A 25,436-nucleotide genomic window follows, 5' to 3' on the forward strand; every position below is an offset into this window, starting at 1 on the left:
ACAGGTTAAAATGCACATGCCCCGAGATGACCTTGTGTGTGCCACATGGGGAATAACCTTGAAGCATTCTGCATATCAACAACGGGACCGCTCAAGCAGAGCAGGGAAATAAGTGGCTCACCTACTGCAGCACAAGCATTTGCTTTCACTCGCAGTCACTTCCAGTTTAAAATGTCGAATTCATACCTTTCCAAGTCCACTAGTCCCGTTCAGCCATATTCTTTTCTCGCTCTTGACATAGTGCAATCGTATTACACTTCCCTTCCACTTCTTTCCTTTTTCACCTCGGCATTCCACTCCCGGCTTTGAAAAAAAAAAGCATTATTAGAAATGCAATATGTGTAGGAGAATATCAGCGAGAATAAGAATTAGAAATAAAACAGTACAGTCATAAGAGAGGGGTGAATTGTTACCCAGAGATGCGAGCGTGAGATCAGATTAGCGCTCAGCCAGTATTACATTCTGCTGTGAGAACCCCCGAACACCTCATTTTATCCCCTTCTGCACGAAAACATGAAACAGCAAAGCCAATGCAATCTGAACCCTACAAGTGTACAAACAACACGGAATTTGGCTGCGACTGAGGACGCAAGACAAGTTATTAGGAAGTTATTAGTTTTTTTTTTTCCTGCCATATGCCTAGATTCTGTCACCTACCACGAAACGTCTCGTAACTCTGGATAACTCATAACGTCATGTTTATTTGATGTTTTGGCATTTCATTTTTCATTTCTCAAGTTTCTCCTCCTGTTTTGAAGCCAGTGTAGTAACTCGGATTGTACTCGCGATTGTTTTTAATATGCAACCAGTCAATTTGGCATGAATATTTGAAGACCTCGTGAAATGTAATTCAGAGCTCGATACACAAAGTTAATTTTGATAAAAGGGATTCATGAGCAGAAATTCAGCAGGGGTTCGTCGTTTAAAGTCTGCGCTGCATTCATAACGGTTAGCGTTTCCTTCTAATTTGAGAAGATATTGATTAAAACCCCACCAGCAGCGATGATGTATTGTAGTTAAACAAATGCTTTATGCACACAGTGTCGGAGCCTCACTGGGAGCACTGGCTGTAAATTGGATCTCGTGGGCTAATCCTATGTACTTATAAATAATTTGCACACGTTTGCCTTGGAAAGCTTCATCACACATTCACATCAAGCTCTCTGGATGGTGCAAGTTACCCGCTCAAGTCTGATGCATCAAAGTGGCAAGTGATTCATCTAACGAACGCAACTAAGACGAAAAGTGGGTCTACATGTCAGAAGGATATTCAGTTATGGATTTACACATTTATGATGCTTATGATGTTCCACAAGAAACTGGCGCATCCATCAAAGACCAGCATGCCGTTTCTTTTATTTTGCTTTTGGTTCAATAAAGACAAAAGAAATCACTGACAGGCATGAAGCAGTATTTTTTTTATGGGAGCATACCAATGATCACAGTCCCTGACCTCGCCGCTGTGTGTAAGGATTTGTGTGGGAGGGGAAAAAAAATATATTCGTTTTCTATTAATAAGTCTAACACGGAGCAAGTGTATGCTGCTCAACCAGCACCAAGAGCGTTGTTGTCAGTCACAGCCAGGCCCCAGACTGTGGTCCGTGAGCCTTCGTCCTCTCTTTTCCCCTCCCTCGTCTTAAAGAAAATCTGACAAGTTGATGGGATGCCAGAAAAAAAGTTGTGTAGAGCAACGTGCACCTCGTGCTGCCATAAAAGTAAAAGTATGACCTTTTGAGGAAAGCAGAATGGAGAAGTAAAAGGTCTGTGAGGCTGGAGATATCAGGCTCCCCTCTGAAGCGTGACACTTGGTCAATTGCAAACTGATGCAATTTAGCTGAGACAAGACAAAGACTGATGGCGAAATAACAAGGCAGCTGGGCCAGCCTGACTTAGGCGCTATTAGCCATCAGGTAGCCTCTTCCCTGATTTTATAGATAGCAGGTGGATTAGTTTAGCATCAATAACTGTTTACAGTGAGCGGTGGCTGCTATGTCAGGCCATGCATTATTTATATACAAGTTATAAGCATTAGTTATTTATTATTTGTGAATGAAGGGGGCAAAGAGGTTCAGTAAATACATGTTTGTGTTTTATTGCTAGTTACATATAAGTATATACAGCACCCTCCATAATTATTGGCACCCCTGGTTAAGATGTGTTAAAAGCCTTAAAATAAATTCAGTTTTTATTGCAGAAACATACTCTCACACTGAAAATTGTAGAAAAATGTAACCTTCAGCTCAACTCAAATGAATTGTTGGCAAAAGGGGGTAGCACAAAGTATTAACATCAACGGTGCTAATAATTGTGGCACACATGATTTGATGTCAAAGGATTATTTTTTAATGTGGGATTTTTTTCACACTGAATAAATGCACTTGAATTAAAGGTTGAGTTTTCCTCTTTTATTTTCATTGTGGTCCTGTATTATTTAGACAAAAACTGAATTTACTAGAAGCTAAAGAACACATCTTTACCAGGGGTGCCAATAATGATGGAGGGCGCTGTACATACACACACACATACCGTCCAGCATCATAAGGTGCATTGATGCACACTCAGCTCTTGACATTTTACCATATTGAACAGGACTGAGGAATTTCAAACTGAATCCATCTTTTTTACACCCAGATATGATAATATTCAACCACTAAAACTATTTTTTCTGTTCAGGAATCCAAGTAAATAACTATAATATGGCATCTTAACCAAGAAGTAATAATATGCTGTACTATTTTTGTTTTGTTTTTTTGTTAAACAGTAAATTTGAAAATTCATGGATGACAAATAATAATTATATTTTAGCATTAGCATCATTTCGATTAAAGAGCTTCCACATGCTGGTGTATTAACCATTACAGAAACATAAAAAATGATTTTGGTAATTGCCAATGCTGTTAATTTAGGGCAGCTGAGGCATAAACCTTACATTGGGTGGCGGTCTAATACATTTGTTAAGCACTGTATATATATTTATTTATTTTTTTATAAATAGAAGAGTTATATATCTGAACATGTGTAATTAGTGGCTAATGATCCAAGGAAGCGATTAGAGAATTCTTCTGTATGGGTGGATGGACGCGTAGGTGCTGTCATGCCGGCTCCTCACCAAAAAGATGTGAGTTGTGTGTAGTAGTTATAATACAGCCAGATCATTCTCCACCTGAATAATGTAGAAAGATTCCTGCCATGTGGAAAGAATACCATTCACAGGAGAGGATGAATGCAGAATACTTTTGCAGTGTTCGTGCCATTTTCATTTTCATTCTCCTTTAGAATCTTTTGTGGGCAAAGACTGACTGTGGTGCCACATGAGCAGCTCTCTGTAAAATTTAAACGATGCAGGGGTGCTTTAGATTGTATTCTCCAAAATAAAAAGTGACATGAAAGAATGGAGCAGTTGACCCGGAACATATCAGAGGTTTCTCATTCAAATGGTACTACAACCTTCGGTCTCTTAGCTCTTGATAAAGAGTTTGCCTTAGATATTCAGCCATTTAAGCTGCGACTGTGGAAAATGGCCTCTACAGGGCTTCTTTATTGAATGCGGTGTTTACAGTCTGCCTACTTCCTCTTTTTTTTTTTACCTGTGCCAGCTTCGTTTCCTATTGTGTTCCTCACTTCTGGTAAAACAAAGACTATTTCCACGCATTTGATTTATGGTTTTGTCCCAAGAAGTGGACAAGCAAGTTTATATATACACATCGTGATGCACCCGCTGCTTAACGGCCTCCTCATTAAGAGGTTGCATCGTGCTATAAATTCTAAGTCTGCATTATACTGTAATGGGAGAGATGACTGCATTATTTATGTTTACTTTTTGTGTACAGTGGTAGCTGTTGCTAAGTTCCCACCCCCAATCCATGCATCCGACCTCCATCTGTGCTGCATTTGTACTGCAATGAAGGCTGCAGGCTATTCTACGTCAGATGTTTCATAGTTGAACTGATTGAGAACGCTGTAATACAGAATTTTTAATTTTCCAGACAATACCTTTAGGCAATGGAGCAGCTTCACTTGCTACACCATTGTGCGTGCTATATTTTGGCTTAAAGCAACATCAAATCATGCTGGATCCAAACGAAGGCTTGCTTTATGTGGCAAAAAAACGGGGAAGTTATCAGGCAAATGGATTCTATTGTCACAGCAATCGTGGCATCGTGCGGTCACTCTTCTAAAGCATTGCAGGGGTGGAGTAAGTTTCGTTGAGAGATGATCATACATAATTGAGAAGATTTCTTTCAGGCTATTCAGTGAATGCATCATAGGGGCTGTCAGGAATGACTGAAACTCAAACTCTTTTCATCAGGTTTTCATTATAAAGCTAATGGCATTCTGCTTCTAGCTCCATTGTTGTTGTTTAGTGTTGTAGGAGGATTGTGAAAGAACAAACAGCGCGGCACACCAGGCTGCCTCAATCCAGCTCTTAGAAGATGTCTGTGGCTCTGTTATGGATGCATGAAACAAAATTGGAAAAACAAAATGAGGTTAAAAAAATTTAATGGTCCACAGATGTTAATCCCACTGTTCTGTTTGGCAGAAATCCTTCCCAGTAAGTGTAATGGAAAAAGACTTAAATGTGCTTGCACAAATCCTAAATGTTCTGGTCATATGATGTAGCTGAGCAGAAAGCTTCAGCCATTTATCATTGCTGTGAAGGCTATCGTGGGACCTTGCACAAGAGTCTTTTATATTAAGTGCGCTGTTCTCTCATGTTTTCAGTGCAGCAACACAAATGCGTGCACCCCACACAGCAGGTATGAGTGGTAGTTTAGTCCTTACGTTTCTGCTGCATTAGGTCTTTATACCCTGCAGTAATGTGATATTTTAAGCTGCTGTGCCTTGTTTCTGCTTATTGCAAACAATGTGCTCATAAATTATATTCCAATTGTTTACATTTCTTTCTGTTCTCAGATAGTGTTTGCAACTTGTCGTCAAATGATTATAGTTTGTAAAGCTTCTTTTCTACTTATCTCACTTGTGTAACGCTGAGAGGAAATGGTTGTAAATGTTATGACCTTTGCAGGGCAGAGACTTCAATAGCCTCATAACAAAGCAATCCCGACGCAGCGCACCGCCGTGCGGGGAAGCTCTTTTTAATATATCGTTTATGCTTGGTCCCTCCGATCATTGTCGTGTCAACACTGTCACACCCCATGTTTATGCCTTGCTGACAATGACTAGAAACACAAAGAAATTGTTAAATGGGGTGATGAGACACTTAATGGCTTCCACCCTGTCACTTCTGGTGTGGGTGTAGTTGAAGGGCAAGGGTTTCACACATGGGTAGCTGGAGAGACACAATGTACCCTTGCATGTCTGACTCTTACATGTAGCTCTTTTTTTTTTTTTAACCTTTTCACCAACCTTTAAGGCAGTGGAAAATATTACCATGGCAGCGATCTTTTAGTAATACTGCATAAAAGTCCTTGATGTTTCTTTACAAAGTGCTCTATACATATAATGGTGACTGTTGTTACTTGCGCTTTATTTAAGAATATGTAATTTCATACCATGGCAGAAGTGCAGAGAGTGTTTATTGAGGTTGAGATTTAACGGAATCCAGCTTGGTTATGCGTGTTTACATGGGTGATTTTGCCTGTTGTTTCCGATATAATTATGCTCTGACTTATAATAATCCGTAGCTTTCAAACGCTCCACTGTCCCATCAGATTTGGGTACAAAGCCAGCGCCCGTGCAGAGGTTATTTCTGGCGGTCGTGAAGATATGCAAAGCTCAAGTCCCTATTTTCAATATGCAGAGACCCCAATTCTCAAAATCTGAAGACACTATGTTTTGATGTCCTCGTGTGTCTGTACTTTGAGGTTCAAGGAGAGGCCATAATGTTCCATGAATTTGAACGAGGCTTGGTTCAAAGACGCACAGATCCCTCCACTCTCACAGTCAGCTCGCTCTTCCTCTATGGCCCTTGCACATTGTGTCTCGGAAATGAACAGTGGGACTGGCTGGCTTGAAGTATGTGACTCTTGTTCTTTGCCTATAAGGCCACTCTGAAGGATCCAGATACTTGTTCTTTCTACACTTCTTGCATAATCAGAGAAATAATATGTTGTGTGACTATTTGATTAATTCTTCAGTGACATCACGTAATAATTGAAATAGGACACTCTGTATTAAAACTATGTGGGGTTGGATTTAGTAGGCAGAATCCTTTGCTCCAGAAAACAATCACTTCTTTCTATTGTATGCAAGCAAAAAATGATAAAAGCCATATTTATTTCATGAATATTCTAAAAGTTGCAATATCCATGAATGCTATGTTAATATAGGCTTGTTTTATGTTACTTCTTAGGAAAATAATTGCATAGAAATCTCTGTCATGCTGCCCGTTGCTAGTTGAATTGCAGTTAAATTGATATTAAGGATTTTAATGTAATTGAAGTGTGTATTATGTAGGAAAATGGTGCCACACTGGGACTCAGTATCTGCAGTAAATAAATATTAAATGACAATAAAGGATTGGATCAGGCGCAGGAAAAAAACAACAACCTGTAATTATAAATTGTTGCCATCATGTTTCTACAGTAACAAACCAAGCACTGGTTTCAGAGAGAACCTTTTGTGTTTTTACTCTGAAAGGACAGCCAAAGTCACTGTTAGAAGTCCTGAAATTCAACACACTGGTCATTTAAAAAGTGTAAATTCGCATTGACTCAGAAAGACACAGAAAGCAGCTAATTGTGGGATTGAGGGTGAAGAGAACAGCGCACACCTACGTTTGTCAAACACAGGGCACAAATTCATCAGGGTGACATTAGAAATCCATTATTGTATACAGCCAACCAGTGAGACAGATGTAGCAAAACGAATCGCTTCTCTTATTCCATGTTAAAAAAAAAATAACTGCCCCCAACATGATGTACAGTCAGAGCCGACTAATATTTTCATATGGAAGGTGGAAAGTCAGGCGGTGATATTCTGCAGCCCAAATAGGCTGCGAAGGTAAGATGAGATGAGAGGTAATTCTCTTTTTATGTTCACATTTCCAGACATATTTACATTCCAGCGGTTACCATGGCGCCTGAGTGCAATGGCATTTATTTGGAACAGTAATGTTTAGCTGGCATTAATGTCATAATTGGAATGTGAACGTACATTTTCTTTGCAATTAGACGTTTCTGTTGTTTAAATAATGACTAATGAAAGCGCGAGAGGCTCACAGATAAATATAGATTGTGTGGTTTCTGAAATAATGATGTGATTTGTCTCTCCATCCAGTAAAATGACAAAAACCCAAAGAATAGAGGTGTGTTATTGACCCTGAGCAGATAGGCAGCAGCCAGCAGAATCTTGACACCAAAATTGCAGTCCGCCGCCGGATTACCGATGACACACCAAACCTAGTGCACTTTTCAACCCACTGCAGTGTGCTGCAAAATGCTTTAATGGTGCGAGCAAGGTGAGAGACATCACCACATCTCAGGAAATGCTACAAAGCTAGAATCCACAATGACTCGAAATGCTGTGGACACTGTGATCATTTGTAATGTGCTCACAAACAGTCTGAATCAGTCGGGTTTATGAAGAGCGGAGAGGACAACACTAGTAATTTTACTCAAGGTCCCAATATGAGGAAAGACATACAATGCAAGCACAATATATGCCAGTATTAATAGATGGAACCAGAGGACGAGTTTCTAGGGGGTGAGCGAAAGACAGAGTAAAGGGATTAAAGTGGCGAGGTCTGAATGGCAATGGAAGTGGAACCTATTTACTTCAGTTCCCGAAAACTAGGGTGACGAAGCCTGACAGAGGCTGCTCGGGCACCAGGGAATTTAGTATAGGTGATGTGGAAAAGAGCAGTGGGCTGAGTTACACTCTGCAAATGAATAATCCAGCAGCCTCACAGTACCCTGGTGCTCCATATCAGGCCACCGTCTGAGGAACAAGCCGGAGGGGACAGCTGGAGGCTGGAGTTGTCTTTTTTTATTGACCTCATCACACATGGAGAGTGGGAAGACAGAGGAATAGAGGTTTATGTGTGTCAGGGTGTGTTGTGCGAGGGCTTTTCTTCATTGTTCTCTGAAGTTTAAGTGACAATGTAAGGTGATTTTTCTCTCCGGGGTTTTGTTTTTTTATGCAGCAGGGTTGCATCTTATTGCTGCACGTTTGAAGGTGCTGACAGTTTCCATTTTCTTTAGCTGAGCCCTTGAAGTGAAGGACACATACCAGGCAGAGGACATTTTGCACATTTCCTTTTCTGTAGTCCATCACTGTTCTGTTGCTGTACACCCACGGCGCCTCTCTCTGACTCCCCTCTTGCATCCATTGATAGATTGACTGATCTGTGTCTATGAAAAATCAATAGGACAACCCTTTGAGTGCTCTTCACATTGATTTTCCACGGACTATAGTTTTTGTACTAACAAGTATCTTTTCATTCTTTGGGAAAGCGTGGTCATTCATGACCCAGCGGACAAACGATTGAAACAAAGTCATCAAGCATCAGAGCGCTATTAGCATAAATAAGTGGAGGAATAGCGAGAAGTATTGTTTTTTTTTTTGCATGACAGAGTTAGGCTGGTGTGTGCCACTCACCTCAAACCAGAATTGCTTTTAATTTTTCATGGCATGGCAATCATGACGACATGCTGCCTTCAGGCATGCACTAAAGGCCAGCAGCATTCAGGTTGTACTTGTGCAGTCCAACATGTTTGACTGCTAAACACCGTTACAAACTGAGCACTTCAACAGATTTCTAGGTGCATTGAGGTGTTTTTATTTATTTTTTTTAAACTCACTCCAGCATTTTTCGTGTTTCTCCTCATTTACATAATGCCGCACTTCATCGCCTGAGTTCTTTGTCGGATGCACTCACGGCGATGGCACATTTGTTCCCATAGCTTCTTCAGATCCGAGGAGCACTGATCCCGCTCATCTTTTCAGAACGTGTATTTACTCTACCCCTCTCCCAACGGCTCGAAAATTAACCCAGTTTGATCTCAATCCTTTGCTTTCCGCTGAAGTTGTTTTCATGTATCATAACATCTTCTCCTGTTTTTCCCTATGGCAAGAGGAGGAGGCCCCCCCGTGGCCCCAGTTTTAGCAAAGATTCTGTTTACCGATGCATCTGTGTTAGTCTACCTCTCATCCTCTCTCTTTCTTTTTCTCCTTCCCTGTTGTCTGTCACTCGCTTTTGCTCTCTATCTCTATTTCTTGCTCAATGAATGGTAACGGCAGCATTTCATGAAGTGATGCCTAGCTTCCTTCACCCCTGGGCTTGCCAGACCATTGCCCTGTAAAATCAGAGCAGGTTAACTCTGTGATTACTGATGTTGCCAATACAAGAAGAAACCACCGGATACGGCTCTCCCTTGACTGCATGAATATTCAATGCTCTGGTAAAGCGTAGTTACAGTTGGGTGTGTACTAATTTGGTTAGCACATTTTCTCCAACCAGAGGGATTTGAGACTTAGGAATCAGCCCAGTGGGATAAATCTCAAATTAAAAAGGCAAGTAGTGATCTGAAATATTTAATATCTCTCTCTCTCTCTCTCTCTCTCTCAGACATACACACACTTTCTCTCCCTCTATTTTTTATCACTCTCAGTTCTTAAGGCCATAGCTCAGAATCTTTGGTGTGTGTGTGTGAGTGAGTGCCCTTGCTTGCACTCATGTGAATTACTTTGAACCACAGCGTGTTTGTGAGTTCAAGATGCTAGCTGGATGTATCAATGCCTCTCTTAGCAAGGTTTGGCTGAGTGATGATGTAGCTCTGCACTCGTGTGTGTGTTTGGTTTTTGATAAGCCCCATCTCCCTCTTCTGTCCCTTATCTGTTCTCTGAAAAATCGCACCATAGAGATAAGCTACATCAGGCATGCTACTTTTTCGACATTTTTTTTTTTTATGCCTGCAGTAAATGCACAAGATTCATAAAGTCTGGCCATTTAATTTTCTCGTCTAATCTAACTCCAACCCCTTTGCATCAAGACATGAGAGGTGATTTACCGCGTTTGTTCAGGCAGAGAATCACAGGGGCGCTGATACTATCAATGATTTGGATTGTAAGGCAGTAGTCATTTATAGAACCAGAACTGTATAAATGTAGTTTTATGGTAATCTTATCCAAAGGTCAGGCATCAGCAGGGACTTTGTATTTCTGCTCTCTTAGTGACGCACAGCTTTTGTGGCCATTTCCCACTTAGTTCTCCACCTTCTCCATTCATCTGTTCTCTTGTGATATTTTTCTTTCTCCTGCCTCGCTTTCATTTCTCTCCTTTCTTTCATATTCCACTGTCTTACTCCCCCAGAATAGGAATAGGTCTAGCTGGACACACCATGATTTAGCATCTCTTTACCTTCAGGGTCTTTATGCTTTTCCCACAGCTACTCGTATAGCTATTCTTTGTCTTCATTGAAGAACATGTATTCAGTAGCCCACATTGGTTTTCACACCTTCCATGCTGCCTCTGTCTCGCTACCTCACGACTGCTGGAGGGATGGTCCTAGTAGGCATTTTGTTAAATATTTGCTTTTTAGCCACATAATTAGCCAAAGCTGTTTTTTTGTGGCTAAGCTTTTCCCAAGACAGTAAGTCCCCTGAGCTGGTGAATAGAATCAAGGCGGGCAGCATGGAGAATTAGAGCTAAGATGCAAACAAATAATTACCCTTCATTTGAAAACACTCAATTAGCTTCTATTTCAGAGTAAAATAATGAGCTACTCCCACTAAGCGGAACCCCAGAGTTTCAGCTGTAATTACTCCAAAAGATGGCAGCCCGGTGGCTCAGTGGACACCAACAACATGACTGTTTTAATTGCCCACAAGCTAGCATCACACCAACACGGCAACAACACATTTGCTGTGTGTATAAGCAAAAATAAAAAAAAGAGAAGCACCCATTTCTGTAGGGTTTTGCTTTCTTGTGTATTTTGTGTGCATAAGCAACATAAATAAAAGGAAAGGCAGCATGCATAAATGGGAAAGCGAAAGAGGAGCAAGGACTGGTGGGCTGTGTGGCAATCAATGAGCTCTGCTGTGCCACTGACATTTCTATCTCAGATGTGCAACAGAGGCTGCCTCCGAGTAGCTTCCTGCGGTACAGGGGGAGCAGAAGAGCATGGTGTGTCACACATTTATGTGCCTACTGAAGCAATTTTCATCAAGGTTAGTGGATTTATACTGTATAAAGTATTACAGACTGTGAATTAAGGTGCTCAGTGTTTAGAGTGAAATACTGTTATAGCTGCTGTGTCCAGCCATTGATGCCAGTGTTTTTCTTTGAAAGATGGGTTTGATTGACGCCAATTCCAATAAGGTTGATTTGCCTCTATGCACTTTTTCCCGAGCTTCGGGGAATACACTTAATGTGGTACTCTGTCACAGTCAATATCAGCATAGTGGATCTTTAAGCTCCCAAGCTGGAAACTGAATATTTGTTTTCAGTCCCCATGCTGAGGGCATACAAACACACACTCTGTATTGTATTAGACGACTGGAATCCACACAGCTACCCTCATTCTCTGCAGTTTCTACATCACCAGCTCTCTGAATATTGGAATTCTTATGAGCCTCCCTGCGGAATTACAGTTTGGTGATAAGAAAAATTAGATTTCATTGTGTACCTTTTCCGTCGCCTATCACATGAGACAACCACAGACTGTCTGGCACGAAACAAATTTCACGCACATTTCTCAACAAGTGCAGTGCATAATTTCATCCCCACTAGCTTGATGAGAGCAAAAAGAAAACTTTCCCTCGTTTCAAATCAGTTTGTAACATTGGAGAGTTGCCTAAACAGTTGTATGCACATACACTGCAATGTGAAGTAACATGAGGTTACAGCCCAGTGAAAGCTTGCTACATTCCTCTTTTCAGCACCACTGATCTGAAGCCAATCCCCTCCGGCCAATATTGACTTAACAACTGTGGCTGGAGATGGCTGGAGACCAAGGCAGCCACCATGGCATGGGCCGGAACAGGACACAGCAGAATAGGGGATGTAAGAGACACACCGTGACATTGCTTTCAGTCACCTTGAAGTCTTAACAACCACTGTGTATGATAGCGTCAGCAGATTGCTGCTTGAATTCCCCGGTGAATTGTAGAAAAATACTATAAGTATGACCCCTGATACAGAACATCCTGCGGTAAACAGTGTCTTTTAACTGTCATTGCCCAACAGTGAGTGGTGGGTACAGAGAGTATGGCAGGTAAAGGATTATTAGAGGAATAAAAACCCAAAGTAAAAACACTGATGTGGTGAGTGGGCTGAAGGAATCCAGAAAAAAACAAGTGCAACTGCTTGATGCCTCTTTGATGCCTCACATCGCTCTCAGACTGACTGAAAGCTTTTGATAAGCGATCTTAATGTCAGTTGCAGTCAAATTCAGCCAACGTGTAGACTCCCACATCTGTCTGTATCACACAAGAGCACACTCTTGCAAGTTCAAAGTTGTTCAAATTACATGCTTGAAATACTTGACATTCACATCAGATGAACCCAATTTAGACAAATCTCAGTTCATAAATAATGTCGCGTCGAAAACAGTCACATAATTCGAGTTCTTCTTGTGGCTGTACAGGAGGTACCAAGCATGAGGAGACATAGAGGAATATTTTTCCATGCTAAATGCTAATTAGCATAATAACACAGAGGGATCTGTCTTGGCGCTCATGAGCCTGCACACTCACAGATGGACTCCTGCAAAGTCCACCACGAGAGAGGGCTGTCCCATTGTGGAAGCGACAGTCGCATTTGGTCTTTTGTGCAGACTTTTTGGGACTTTTATTCGCCCCTTGTCACAAATCCACCTCTGTCTCCACCTTCCTCTGCTGCAGCCGAGCACACCAGCTACCCCACATCAACACTCAAAGACTGCTACTCAATGGCAGGTTCTAATATTGAAGTAACTCAACCATACAAAGCCCCATACATTGATAGCATTGGTTTCTTAGGTCTGTTACACATAAACCTTGAAACTCTGAATCCACGCATCTTAGGCAGCCGTCAGTGGACTGCAAAATGAAATGCTCAGCTATGGCATTGATTGCATATTTTGCTCGGAATTTGTCTTTGAGCATATAGAAGTACACTGTATGGGATGTTGACAGGGTTAAAAAGGCTTGACTTTCATCAAAACAGATCTTCAAGCTTTCAAGGTTATCATCACTAAGAATCCATTCTCGTCCAAGCAGCATACCTATCCATGCCATTCTTGAGCTACAAAGTTATTTAAAAAAAAAAAAAAGACATGTGCAATGTTTGTATTACAGGAATATTACATTTTAGCTGCATTATATTACATTCCAAGACATTTAGAATCATGTTTCTGTCCATCTTGTGGATCTAATTCCAATATTCGCTATCTTCTAGCTCTGTTTTTTTTTGTCTTCGCCAACTCCAGAGGGAAATATCTGGCTCTTTAATTGTTAAACGCTCCACTATATTCAACAGCTACTTACCGTGTCTCCCTGCGGTTTGAAGCTGAGCAGGCAGTGCGTTTTACTGCCTATGCTGTCATAAAAATATAAATATACATGCTTTAAAGGAAAACAAGGGAAAAGAAAAGGGGAAACAAAGCATGTACATGTCTTCTGTCATTGGAACTGATTTAACTAAAACATATTTGAACAAATAATGTCCATTAGGCTGCTTCTGTCTGGGTTTTTCATGTTGAAGAAACAGGAATGGAAAAGTTGGTAATTCTGGTCACAGTGGATTTCACAGTGTAAGATGAATAACATGAATATAGAAATGTAGGCTTCACTTGTCGATTGCTCTGGAGCTCAGATCTCAGAGAAAGTAAAAATGGTGAGTTATTATGTTCCATTTGGTATATCTACTGGAATTACATTACTATCACTGACATTTATGAGGATATTTTTACTGCGATAAGTCTTCTTCTCACAATGCCCGGCTCCACAATGTTAGAGGATACACTTTACCGAAATGTACTTTTTCATCAAATGGAAAGTTAATAATATGTATTTTATTAAAATATGATGTCTAAATCATTTATAAGAGAACTTCCTGAATATAAATCCATCTTGTTCGCATAATTCACAAGATTATATTAAAATTCTATCAGCTTTTGTTGCCTTTTACTTAGTACAGTCACATATACTATCTTATTAAACTCATTTAGAAGACTTTCTTGCTGATGTCAACAGTGCTGTCTTTATTTTTGTACTTCATACTTGGCCCAGTTTGTCTGCATACAGGCCTCTGGTAAAATATCTCCAGGTCTTCCGGTGTGATGTGCAGATTTAGATTTGACTAGAGAGAAACCTGTGGGCATGTCTTCAGAACATACATTTGGCACATTTTCTCTCCATTCTCCCACAGAGCCTTTCAAAATAGTCTTCTGTGTGAAGACCAAGAACTACGCATAGACTATTATGTAAAATAAACATTGAGTGGTCACTAATTGGAAGCAGCTCATTTAAATCATTTTAAAATCAAAATGTCAATGATTTGCTGGTTCCACCTTCTTAAACGTAAGGATTTTCTTCTTTGTTTCATATCGATCAGACAAAGTAGGCAATCTGTAAATATCACCTTGTGCTCTGGGATTTTTTTTTCTCTCACAATTTTACGATACTGACTGAAAAACATAGGAAAATTATTGTTTAATCGATCAGTATGTGAATAAATAGTTGTTAGTTGCCGCCATTGTTCCATAGGTCGTTTTACCTCCGATGCACACCTCTTTCTTAAACATTTAGTTCGAGACGACATCAAGGTATTGAGGAAGAAAATGGGAGCAAAACCAGCTAAAGTAAGAAACACATGAGATAGCAACTTCTGGCACTGCCCAGCGAGGGGTGTAAAGGGCAGCGAGCCTCTAATGCAGACTCAGAGCATAGTGGCAGGGTGACTAATGACCTACAGTGCTCTCAATTATTATCGCTGACACACACACTCACACACACACATATACACCCCATATGATTCAGTCTAGTTAAGGCTTTGGAGAAGTATGACTCAGCCGCACACATGGGCCGCTACACCAACATTTCCGTCTCAATTTCCCAAGACCCGTAGATTTTTTGGTCTAAATGAGGACATCAGCACTCTAGGAAATAGGTTTGTTCCACAGAAAAGCCACCCCAGTGCAGCACAAAATTAGCTTTCTGCCCTGCTGCAATCAATGTGAAAGTGGGTCTCATTAATTTCTTGGGTCACATCTTTCATCACACCTCAGTCGCGTATCATTCAGCGGCTTTTTTCCTTTTTTTGCATTGATGGTATTTTTGAGACCCGGCGTCTGTAAGGTCATTTGCTGATTGTCTAATTTAATGACGATGTCATAAAGTCAGCATCAGCCGAGGACCTGGCTCAACAGTCTGTAAAATCGTCTTTGCGTGTAGTGTTAACGATATTACTTGAACTTTTCTGTACTGTTTATTTGGCATGTTTATTCCCGCTTGCTATCTGGGAGTTTAATGATTATTATCAGGTTTCGCGTGACTCAGACATCCGCTATTTCACACAGTTTAAATCAGTGAAGAATCTTTCATATTGACTTTTTTTTTTTCTTTCCTGCGCCACATTTTTTAATCATGTCAGGATTGTCCTTTTGCAAAGCTGTCTCCTCACAAATCAGCCTTATTCATCTTTTCTACCCATAATTGAACGCGGTGTGAACTCCGAGGGAGAAAAAAGATCATTTTTGCATAACTGAGTAAATTAAGACTGGGTTTTGTGGGGAAAAAAAAAAAAAAAATCACAAGAAGCGAAATAAAATCAAGTCTTAATTACAATTATTTGACAAATGAAGTCAAATTGGCTGTCGCTAGGATGGCAGCTTTTATATCAGTGATGCCAGACTCGGCCTCTAAGCCTCAGCCTCCGGTCTGGTCTGCTCGCAGACAGCCTGCCTGCAGAATCAGCCTGCAGCCCCAGGAGAGCCTTCCATCCTGCTGCGTCTGCTCTTCTCCCTCCTCACACACATCCATCCTGCATGGTCGGCCTGTCAAACCCTGCCTCTCCCTCCCACCCTCGCCTCCCTCCATCATTCCCACCTCCTCCTCTCCCCCCCCCCTCCACTCTTCCTCTGCTCCACTGGGCTTGTGAAGGTGAGCCAGTCCCCAGTGGCGCTACTGTACAGATTGCAATTCTTCCTCTTCAAATGGAGGTTGCTCCCTTGTGAATACCCATGCAAAGAGTGGCTGCGTTGTTCTTCATGTTCCTCCATCTTTTGTTTGGTTATTTTTATCTTTTATTGCACACTTATCCCTGGATGTCCTTATTAATTAGTCTCTATCTTGCTCTCGGGTCAGCTGTCCTGGATGTGACTAGGCGAGGCTCAGGCTGCTGCTTGTGTCGCTTAAGAGCAAGGCTGATAAAAAGAAAGCATCCCCTGAGGTTTTAGGGCAGTTTGGTGACAGCTGTCACCCAATCACTCGTCTTTAAAAGCTGTTTTATGTGTAGGACGTGTAAGGGAACAATGACAGCAGTACGAGGAATGCTTCCGAATAGCTCTAATGGACATGTCTAATCATTTATGATGGTGTCCATCTGCAGTCGTATAATGAATGTCTTTAGACTGGTACACTTCTGCGTGTGTCTGACATTTTTTCCAATCTGTTAGAGAGCTGAACTTCTTTCACTTCCAGGTTAGCTTCTGTTACTCTGGTTTTTGCTGCTGTGTGGCACTGACAAGCTCTTTTATCATCCCTCCTAAACAGCCTAGACATGATCCGAGGATCTGTTGATATCCGTACCGAACAGGTATCTAACACCGCGCTGCCTGTTGAAATTTTAGCACCTCATTTACATAATAATAACAGACAGTTCTCAGACACGAGACCACAAATCTAAGGTGGCTTTTACAGCACTTCTGCAGCTAAGATTCACGGTATATGAGGTGGATGTTAATAAAGTCGTTTTATATGTGATCATTTGAAAAGACGCACACATTCGTACAAACCAGCAGAGTAACAAATGCTCCTTTTGTTTCGAACGCGGCCAGGAAATGTCTGATGTCCCGATGAACATGTCTGTTTTCGCCTGCTTTCGAGATGAACACAATCTGCACATTTGCTTGTGTGCACATGAATGCCTTGGTGAGCACAGAGTGTTATCTGGCCATCCTGTTGCTGCAGGTGAACTCATTGCCTCTCTCTTTGTGTCCGTGCAGGTTTTTGGAGATTATTATCACTTCAGGCATCATGCCGTGGAGAAGAGGGCTTTGTCTGGCCATGAGGGGATGCACATCAGACTGGAAAAAGAAGCACAGGTAGGACTGTTGTCAGCTCTCGCACAGCTCATTGTAGCACTCCATGTTGGCAACAAAAGGCCAAAAGACAGATTGGATTACACACAGAGACGGTGTTTATCACAAGAGAAAAACGATGCCAGCGTCAATGACAGATTGTCAAACTCTGTATTCTTTGCAGTCCACACTCGTCCTTCCATCTGTCCCCGTGACCCAATCCAAGGTACCACAGCTGTAAATATGCAAAATAGATGCTCCCAACCAACACAACAGCTGGGAGTGTCTCTATGATTGGCCTTGCTTTTTTTTCCTCCAGTCTTTTGAAATCATTGTTTGCACTTATGTTAACTAGAGAGGAAAACTGGCATTAATCAGTCTAACATCCAAAAACAGGAGCACATTTGAAAACCTAACTGCTATCTTCATTTGAACATCTGGTTCTGAATTTGCACACAGACCAACTACCAGTTTATAATTGGCATACTATAATTCTGAGAAATCTCAGTTTCTGTGTGGACCAGATGTAGTTCAGTTAGCACAGAAGTGCCAATATGAAGAAAGGAAGTTGTTTTTTTTTTTTTCTTACCAGGGATTAGGAGATAAGCAGTCTCACATAGCCAGACCTACATCTATACAGTATTTGTACTCTTCCTGCGCAAGAGAAAGGTCTTGTGGTATCTGGCAATCAAAACAGCCAGTATTGATTTTGTTTCTTAATCCAAAGAGAATTAAACTTCTCAAATTCAGGAAAGTTTGTTTCTTGTAGGCAGTGATTTTTGCAGAGGCTACAAGAGCAGAACCTTTATCTGTGTTTAGAAAGAGTCTTGCATTTCTTTGTACCATAAAGTTAATGCCCTGGCTTGGAACAATTCTGTATGCTTTATTTACCTATACACTAATTCATAATATAAACATTACATTTAATCTTTATTACAGCTAAATATGCATCTCCATCCTCCAGATCAAAGCACATCAGCCACAGAGAAAATAAGGCTTGAGTAAACAGTAGATATAATGTTTAAAAAAAACATTTCCTTCTGCATAAAAATGGTAATTAAACGTGAAATTTATAGATTATTACATCTCTGCCTTATGAAAGCAGGAAAAGATTTGCTAATACCTCAAGCCTATGTGAAGAATGCAATTTTACTCTCTGTCAGAAGCTCTCATTACGTGGGTTGTATTATTTAACCAGCAATGCACAAACGAGATTTCGAAGGAAACGAAGCGCGCACAGTTTTTTTAATGTACTGCACGTGCCACAGCAGTTTGTGTGTGGAGGCAAGAACTATGATGAATATGAAGGTTAATATGCTAGATTTTTAAGTATAAGAATGCCAAGCCTTTTTCAGGCTGTGTTCATGGGTTTTCCAGTTTTTGTTCAGCTGCTGGGGGAGGAAATGATACTCGGACCTGAGTGGGCAAAATGTCATGGAGGTCTTGGTAACCATAAATAGAGGCACTCCGCCAACCTCACTGTGAATAGTTTTCTTCCTCATCATCTACAAAACATTCTAGGAAATAGTTGCAAGCTGTTTTTTTATTTTTTTAATGATTTCATGCTTTGAGTGCTACAAACTTTGCTTTCCATCTCCATGGGTGTTTGTATGGCAAGATACATTCCACTATGGGTAAAAATGAAAACATGTTTCTTTATGATTTCAATGATGTGACTTGGGAAGCGTGATCATATCGGCATCATCATTGGTATGTATGGTGGCCGCTGAGGGAAAACGACGTGCATATACACAAACGAGCTGCATACACATGAATGCATTGCATAAACAGAAACGTGCTGCAAAAACAAAACGCTGCATATCCAGTCACACAACCGAAGTGCCCCACAATGGAAGTGCCCCAGGCCTCTAGGGGCAGTAGTGAGCTTTTCACCTGAGAGGCAGACAAGTTTTGTGACAATTTCATGAATTGCCCTGAGACTGGGCTAGTTTTTCCCTCCACTCACGTGACTTGTCTCGCTCACCGTTGTCCGCCTCTCAGGTGGAAAGGTCACTACTGCCCCTAGAGGCCTGGGGCACTTCCGTTGTGTGAGTGGATATGCAGCATTTTGTTTCTGTTTATGCAACACATTCATGTATATGCAGCTTGTTTGTGTACATGCACGTCGTTTGCCCCCGTCGGCCACCATAGGTTTGGGCCAAAAAGCCTTAAAATGGAATAAAATAGCATCGAATGAACACTGATAGGTACAGTTTTCTTTTTCAGAATGTTACATACAAATAAATTTGGCGTATTTTACACGTTAAAGTAGTTTATTAATTTTTCCCAGTGAAAAGCATTGTATATTATATCTGCCTCTGTCAAGTAAGCATAAGAAGATGTTAATTCTATGCTTAATTAAATAAAAAATAATAATATGCGCATATATCGATATTGGCATCGACGGTCGGCCAAAATGAGTCAGTATGTCTGACATCAGCAAAAAAAACCTGAATCGTGCATCCTTCGATCTGAGCCCTTAAATCTGCCACGATGTTGACATTGTGTTTAAAAGAAGAAGAAGTCAATCCACTCCTTTGTGCTAAAACATTTTCCCAATTGGCAACGGAGCCAAACTGATTGGCAAGCAAGAAAAGTCAAACACCTATCGAGCCAGGGAGCAGCAGCATAATCGTGGGCACCCATCTGCTTCAGCCACCGTCTATTTTCAGCGTAAGCCACTGGACTTAGCAACACGCTGTGATACACTGGAAACAAGGGAGGCAGCACTGGTAATTGCTGCTTTAAAAGCATCTTAAGAGATACCTGACTAGTGCTATAAATGGGCCAGTTAAGAAGTGAGAACAGATTCGGGCCATCTGTACTAAAGTTAGATCTGCCAAGTAGTGCCCAAGGACTACTCTGTTGCTTTTCCAGAGCCCAAGTCAAAATGGCTGAATAAAGGACTGATGTAGTCTGACAAGCGCCAAGGCCCCAGGACATCATTAGTGAGATATGGTGACATTCACTGAGGCCGGTAGTGTCAGGGGTCAGGCTAAATGGACGTTAACAAGTCTCAGAGAGCATATGGGTTCAGAGGTGTCCGCCTGGGCGCTTGGGGAGCACCAGGGCTCTCAAATGGCTTCAAAATTTGTTTTGCGACGTCAAGAATTCTACTATAAATTAGTTTTTGTTCGAGCAGTGGCAGAGACAAGGGTTTTGTCATTGTTTTCTGAGGAGGATTTAATGATGTGCAATGCTGGGTTTTAGGCAAGTGAGGGACAAAACGCAGAACAAGCAAGCAAAATTACATCACAATGAGAAACTGTCAGTGAAAAGTTGATGCGCTCCTAATAAGTGGCCGGCCACAAGACGAAAATTAATCCGCAAGACGGACACTGGGGTTTACTGCGTGTTGTGTGTATGCCATTTGGAAATACCAAATGAGAGAGAGGCATCTTAAGTTCAAACCGGAGCCCTAGCAGCAGAGCCATGGATGTAAAACCTTATTTAATATGAAGACATTACTGACAAAGACATTCCATCTAACAGGTTCATCACAGTCGGAAAGTCACTAGTTCAAGTTAACACAACACTTGAACCCCAAGCTATTCAGGGCATCGGGTTTCTGGCTAAAGCACAACAGTTTGTCCCGAGGTTACCTACCCACCCACACAACTGCAAACAGAGCAAACCTCAGGCAAAGCATGTCCACTGCCAAAAAACACCTCAGCATAAGTGAGTGGGATTGTGTTTATGTGTGTTTATTTAAGTGCATTTGTATATTCATATGGGTCTGTGAGGCCTTCTGATCCCTGGAAAAGAAAGAAAGAAAAGGTTATGATTCACCTGGTTCAAAGAAAACAGATTTAAAAGGCCGCAAAAAGCATAATAGTTGGATTTAGATTAGTCGACGCCAAGCTTTGAGCTCGTTACCGTGTTTCCTCTCTGTAATCCGGCTGCTATATCTCACATTACCTCCATTGTCTTTTTTTTCCCTCCGCTCCATGGTGCTAGCATGCCACTTATCTCCATCCCCTTTGAATAATCACACAGTAGCAAGATGACATTGGCAGCTGCATAAGCTTTTACCATTATGCTTGCTAGGGTTGTTTGTCATCTCCTCTCTACACCTCCGATCGTCCCTATGAGGGGAAAGAATCGATTTATTTTGGGGTAGCTGCTGTTGGTTTTGTATAAACCGCAGTGTAAGGCAGCTCACTGCATACCATGTTTTAGGGGGACTTTTCACTACTCTCTCTCCCTCCCCCTTCCTTTCTCTTGAAGTTTGTCTCTCGCTGCTAGGTGCTGCATGAGGCCATCCTGCATAAGACTGGCAATATCCCAAATTTGTTATTTTCAACAAATCCCACGGAGAGACCAAAACCAATAATGCTTTAGTTTGTGTCTCAATACTTTCTGACTTGCCAAGCTTGTCCGTGGCACTCAGTCCCAAGCCCACTGGTTCACTGGTTCCTACTGGCATAAATGTTTAAATATGAGTCACAGGAGGAAATAATGCATTTGTTGGCGACCGTGGCAGAGAAAGTGATACTTTCCTTATTTGAAAAAAAAAGAGAATTGTCCAGGAATTCACAAGAAGAAGAAAAAAATCAAAGAGTACAAGAATATCCTGTTTCTGTTCATCATCTCATAAATTTCCCTCAGTATTCACTCGCAACCCTTCGGGGACGTCCTGACTTCTTTTGTAGGAATCACTGGTTTTAAGGTTAGGATATGTTCACCCTAATGTCTGGCCTATAGACAGTGAGACTAAAAGTGCTGGGGCAACAATAGAGCTGGATGACACAGGGGAATCAATATATCGTATAAGGCGGTGGATATACATACAGCCCTTGTTAGTAGGGCTGGGCGGTAAAGCACCCTTGATAATTACCAGAAAGAAATCCCCTCAATTAACCCTCTGAACCCCGAGTATTTCTGGATGTTTTCTCCTCCCATCACATTTTTACTCTCTGTGGGGCTAATTTTTCACTGCAGTATAAGGTTGTGCAACTCTATGGAAACAGTACAACCACGAAGAAAACTTGACATTTAAACCGAGATGTGGAATCGAGTGATTCTGGTGAAGTATCACTATTTTTAGCTTAGATTTAGTTAAGTCTCTGACAGAACGGCACATCACATATGACTGGTTTAAGAAAGTTGAATATTTGACTTTTTCTCCTGTTTTTACAGTTTCTAGGTATGATAAATGGTGAGAGTGGTTTGGGAGATTTGTTTTCATATGACGGGTTTTGAGGTGCAAATTTATGTACATTTACAATAAACGTGTCCTTTCTGTTTGGGTCAACCCTCATCTGGACAATCACCCTATTAGCCTGCTGCAACATGGTTACACATCGTACAAGTGTCGGGCCAAAACAAATGAGAAAACACACAGGGCTGGATGTGTGGAGAGTCAGAGATAAGAAGAGGTCGTTGTAATAAAGAGAGGTCAAACAGCCTCTGTAATTCAACCCAGTATAATGGGAAATATGCCGGCAACCTGTGCCTGCAGAAAAAAGAAACTTACTTTATCCGCCATCCGAAAAAAACAAGCATATACGAAGCAAAAAAAAAAGAGAGATGGAGATCAAAAAGTGGCACTCTTGGTCTAGTGGCATATGTCACTTGTATTCCACCGACAGACGGCGTCTTACAGTGGCAGGTGTCTCCTGATGCTTGTAGGACACCTTCTGGTTGGCAATCAGACTGTCACATCAGTACACGTTTGACATCAAATATCTATTTTTAAGTGCTGTAATAAACGGGCAAATATCAATTCAATTTTGTCTGTGTTTACTGGCAATGTAAAGGAAGCAAATGTGCTTGAATGAAATATATAATCTACTCTTCTTTTATTGTGTTACTTACTGAAGTAATATGTAATATGAAAGCTAGTCTTACGATGTGGCTACGGTTATCCAGCCATCATAGCCTGAATAATCTTATCATCTGTCTTGTTAATAACAGAACGCTACGGCCGTCTCACCAAAAAGTTGCAACGGTGATGCTGCAATGTATGGAACAGGATGATGCAGTCTATCATATACAAATAAACCAGGCATACACTTTACGTAATATTTACCAGGAGGGCTTATAATGAGGTCGCAATCATTATGTTGCATGCTGTTTCCCTCCAACCTACCAATCTTGCAGCACCACAGGTGGTTTTCCACCAACATGCTGCTGTGACTCAGCATATAATTGTTCACCACTTCATGTTCCATAGATATAAACAATACAGTTGCAGGTTTTTGTTTACAGCCTTTTCAGACATTACTGAGGCTGTGATAGACCTAGAACAGTTTGTCTGTTTTTTCCAAGACACTTTTTTCAAATGTATATATTTTTTTTATTTAGTGTTATTGTGTGGCGTATAAAAATAAATCCATTTTTCAGTACCGTTGTGTAATAGCCAGTATGTTTCACAGATCATTATAATCTGTTGCACAATGTTCTAGGTCGTTGCAGAAAGCATCAAGTCAGGAACTCAAAAATAATAATTTTTTCTAACTGTAACAAGCTAAACATACCTTTACCCATGATTGAAAAGTTGTGTTTGCATACAGTGTTAATCACAGAAGTATAGCGTATATATTAAGTGTACATTATCATGATAATTATCAGTATTAATCCATATGATGATGATCATCGTGTTTTTGACCGTAACGTCCAGCCTTACTTGTTTGATTGTTGGTTTTGTCCTTTTCACTAAATGTGTTGATAAGAAGAACAATAAAGAATATCACTAAACTTAGCCCTGATCATACCTTCTTTCTTTGAAAACTGTGGCAATGCAGATTTATTTATCAAAGTACTGGCTAACTTTTTACCCGTCTGTCTTTATTTCAAACAACACCAGCATGACTTCTCCTTAGTCATCAGACAGGAAAGCCCTCAGGACACTGTGCGAGAGATGGAACAAATAGTTTATTGCTCAAGCAGATTACAGTCCTTGTCCATGTGGAGACCTCCCTCTTGCTTCGTGATTGCTTCTTTGTGCTATTGTATTTGTCTAGTCTTTGTCCTCGTCCCAGACCTCAGGGTACTGCTTGTTTCTCTGTGTTCTAATTACTGCAGATCACCAGGTCTTCTAAAGAAAATGGATTATATCTTGTTTTGTTTTTTCTTGTCAAGAGGAGTGGGCGATCTCGCTGAAATGTTGCACAAAATACTCCACGGTTTTCTCAAGATGATGTTATATGAGCAATTTTATTTATATTCTTCTTATTATATATTTAATCATACATATGAAAGTTGAACGATCGAATTATTAATCATTAAGTCTAATTAACCGTGAAAATGAGGTGCTGTATTTCTTCAGTAGATGAGTGTAACTAGATTATCAATTGGTTCATATATTGGTTGTAATTTTTGCTCTCCTACTGATGTGGCGGGCAGTGGGCAGCAGTGCAGTGAGGTCAGTCATGTGCAGTTATAAATGTAATGGAATGAGATAAATGTTAATTAGTCCAGGGTCATTTGAATAAGGTTAATGGCCTCATTCTCCAAGGCAAAGTTTTCGACTGAGTTTTGGAGCTACACCATCCTCGGCAGCTGTATTAAACACATTCTCATTCAGACGGTGCGCTCTATAGAGGCGTGTAATCATGAAATCAAGCGAGCAAGCCTCACTGCTGGAAACGGCACTGACAGCGGCAAGGAAATTGGTAAAAGATAAAAAACTACTGAAATCAACTAAAATACTTAAATAACAAGTTGTACTTTGACAGCTGCTGGGCTTTGTGAGGAAATTCACAAGTTTAGACACGCTTCACTTGAAGGTTCTTCAAACAGAAATAGAACCAGTGTAAGCTTTGTCACCTTTGACAAAAATTCAGCAAAGGATGCATTTATCATTGACAGTAATATTGTACAACAGTGTTTGCCTCGACGGCTGTAGAAGATAAGTGTTCCTGCTATATGCAGACTCCAGGTACTGTATGCAAATTCCCTGTGCGACAGTATCATTTAAATCCAAGTTTGTTTTTGAGTATGATTCCCTCAGCCAAGAAGTCAGTGTTTTCATCGCTTTCATTTGCTTGTTTGTGTTTCTCTCAGTAGGATTACGCAAGACCTACTGGGGCTGCAACTAACAATGGTTCTTAAAGTCATGTAAACTATCATTTCTTTTCTTGATTAATTAGTTGTTTGGTCTTTAAAATGTTAGTGTTTCAGAAAGCCCAAGGTGAAATTCTCCAATGTCTTGTTTTGTCCACAACCCAAAGATAATTAGTTCACTGAATAAAAAGAAGAAACCAGAAAACATTCAAATTTAAGGAGCTAAAAGCTGAGGATTCTAACTTT

The 25,436-nt window shown here is 40.8% G+C and overlaps 1 protein-coding gene across 1 annotated transcript in view; it reads left to right on the plus strand.

Annotated features, from left to right (window-relative positions):
- Positions 1-25,436, plus strand: part of furinb (furin (paired basic amino acid cleaving enzyme) b) — an 83,136-nt gene that overhangs the window by 19,776 nt on the left and 37,924 nt on the right. The window contains exon 3 of the mRNA XM_008275866.1: positions 17,109-17,207. Coding sequence (XP_008274088.1) covers positions 17,109-17,207 — 99 coding nt within the window. The remainder of the gene's footprint in view (positions 1-17,108; positions 17,208-25,436) is intronic.

The sequence above is a fragment of the Stegastes partitus genome, unplaced genomic scaffold (genome assembly GCF_000690725.1).
Source record: "Stegastes partitus isolate 25-593 unplaced genomic scaffold, Stegastes_partitus-1.0.2 Scaffold60, whole genome shotgun sequence".
NCBI classification, from domain to species: domain Eukaryota; kingdom Metazoa; phylum Chordata; class Actinopteri; family Pomacentridae; genus Stegastes; species Stegastes partitus.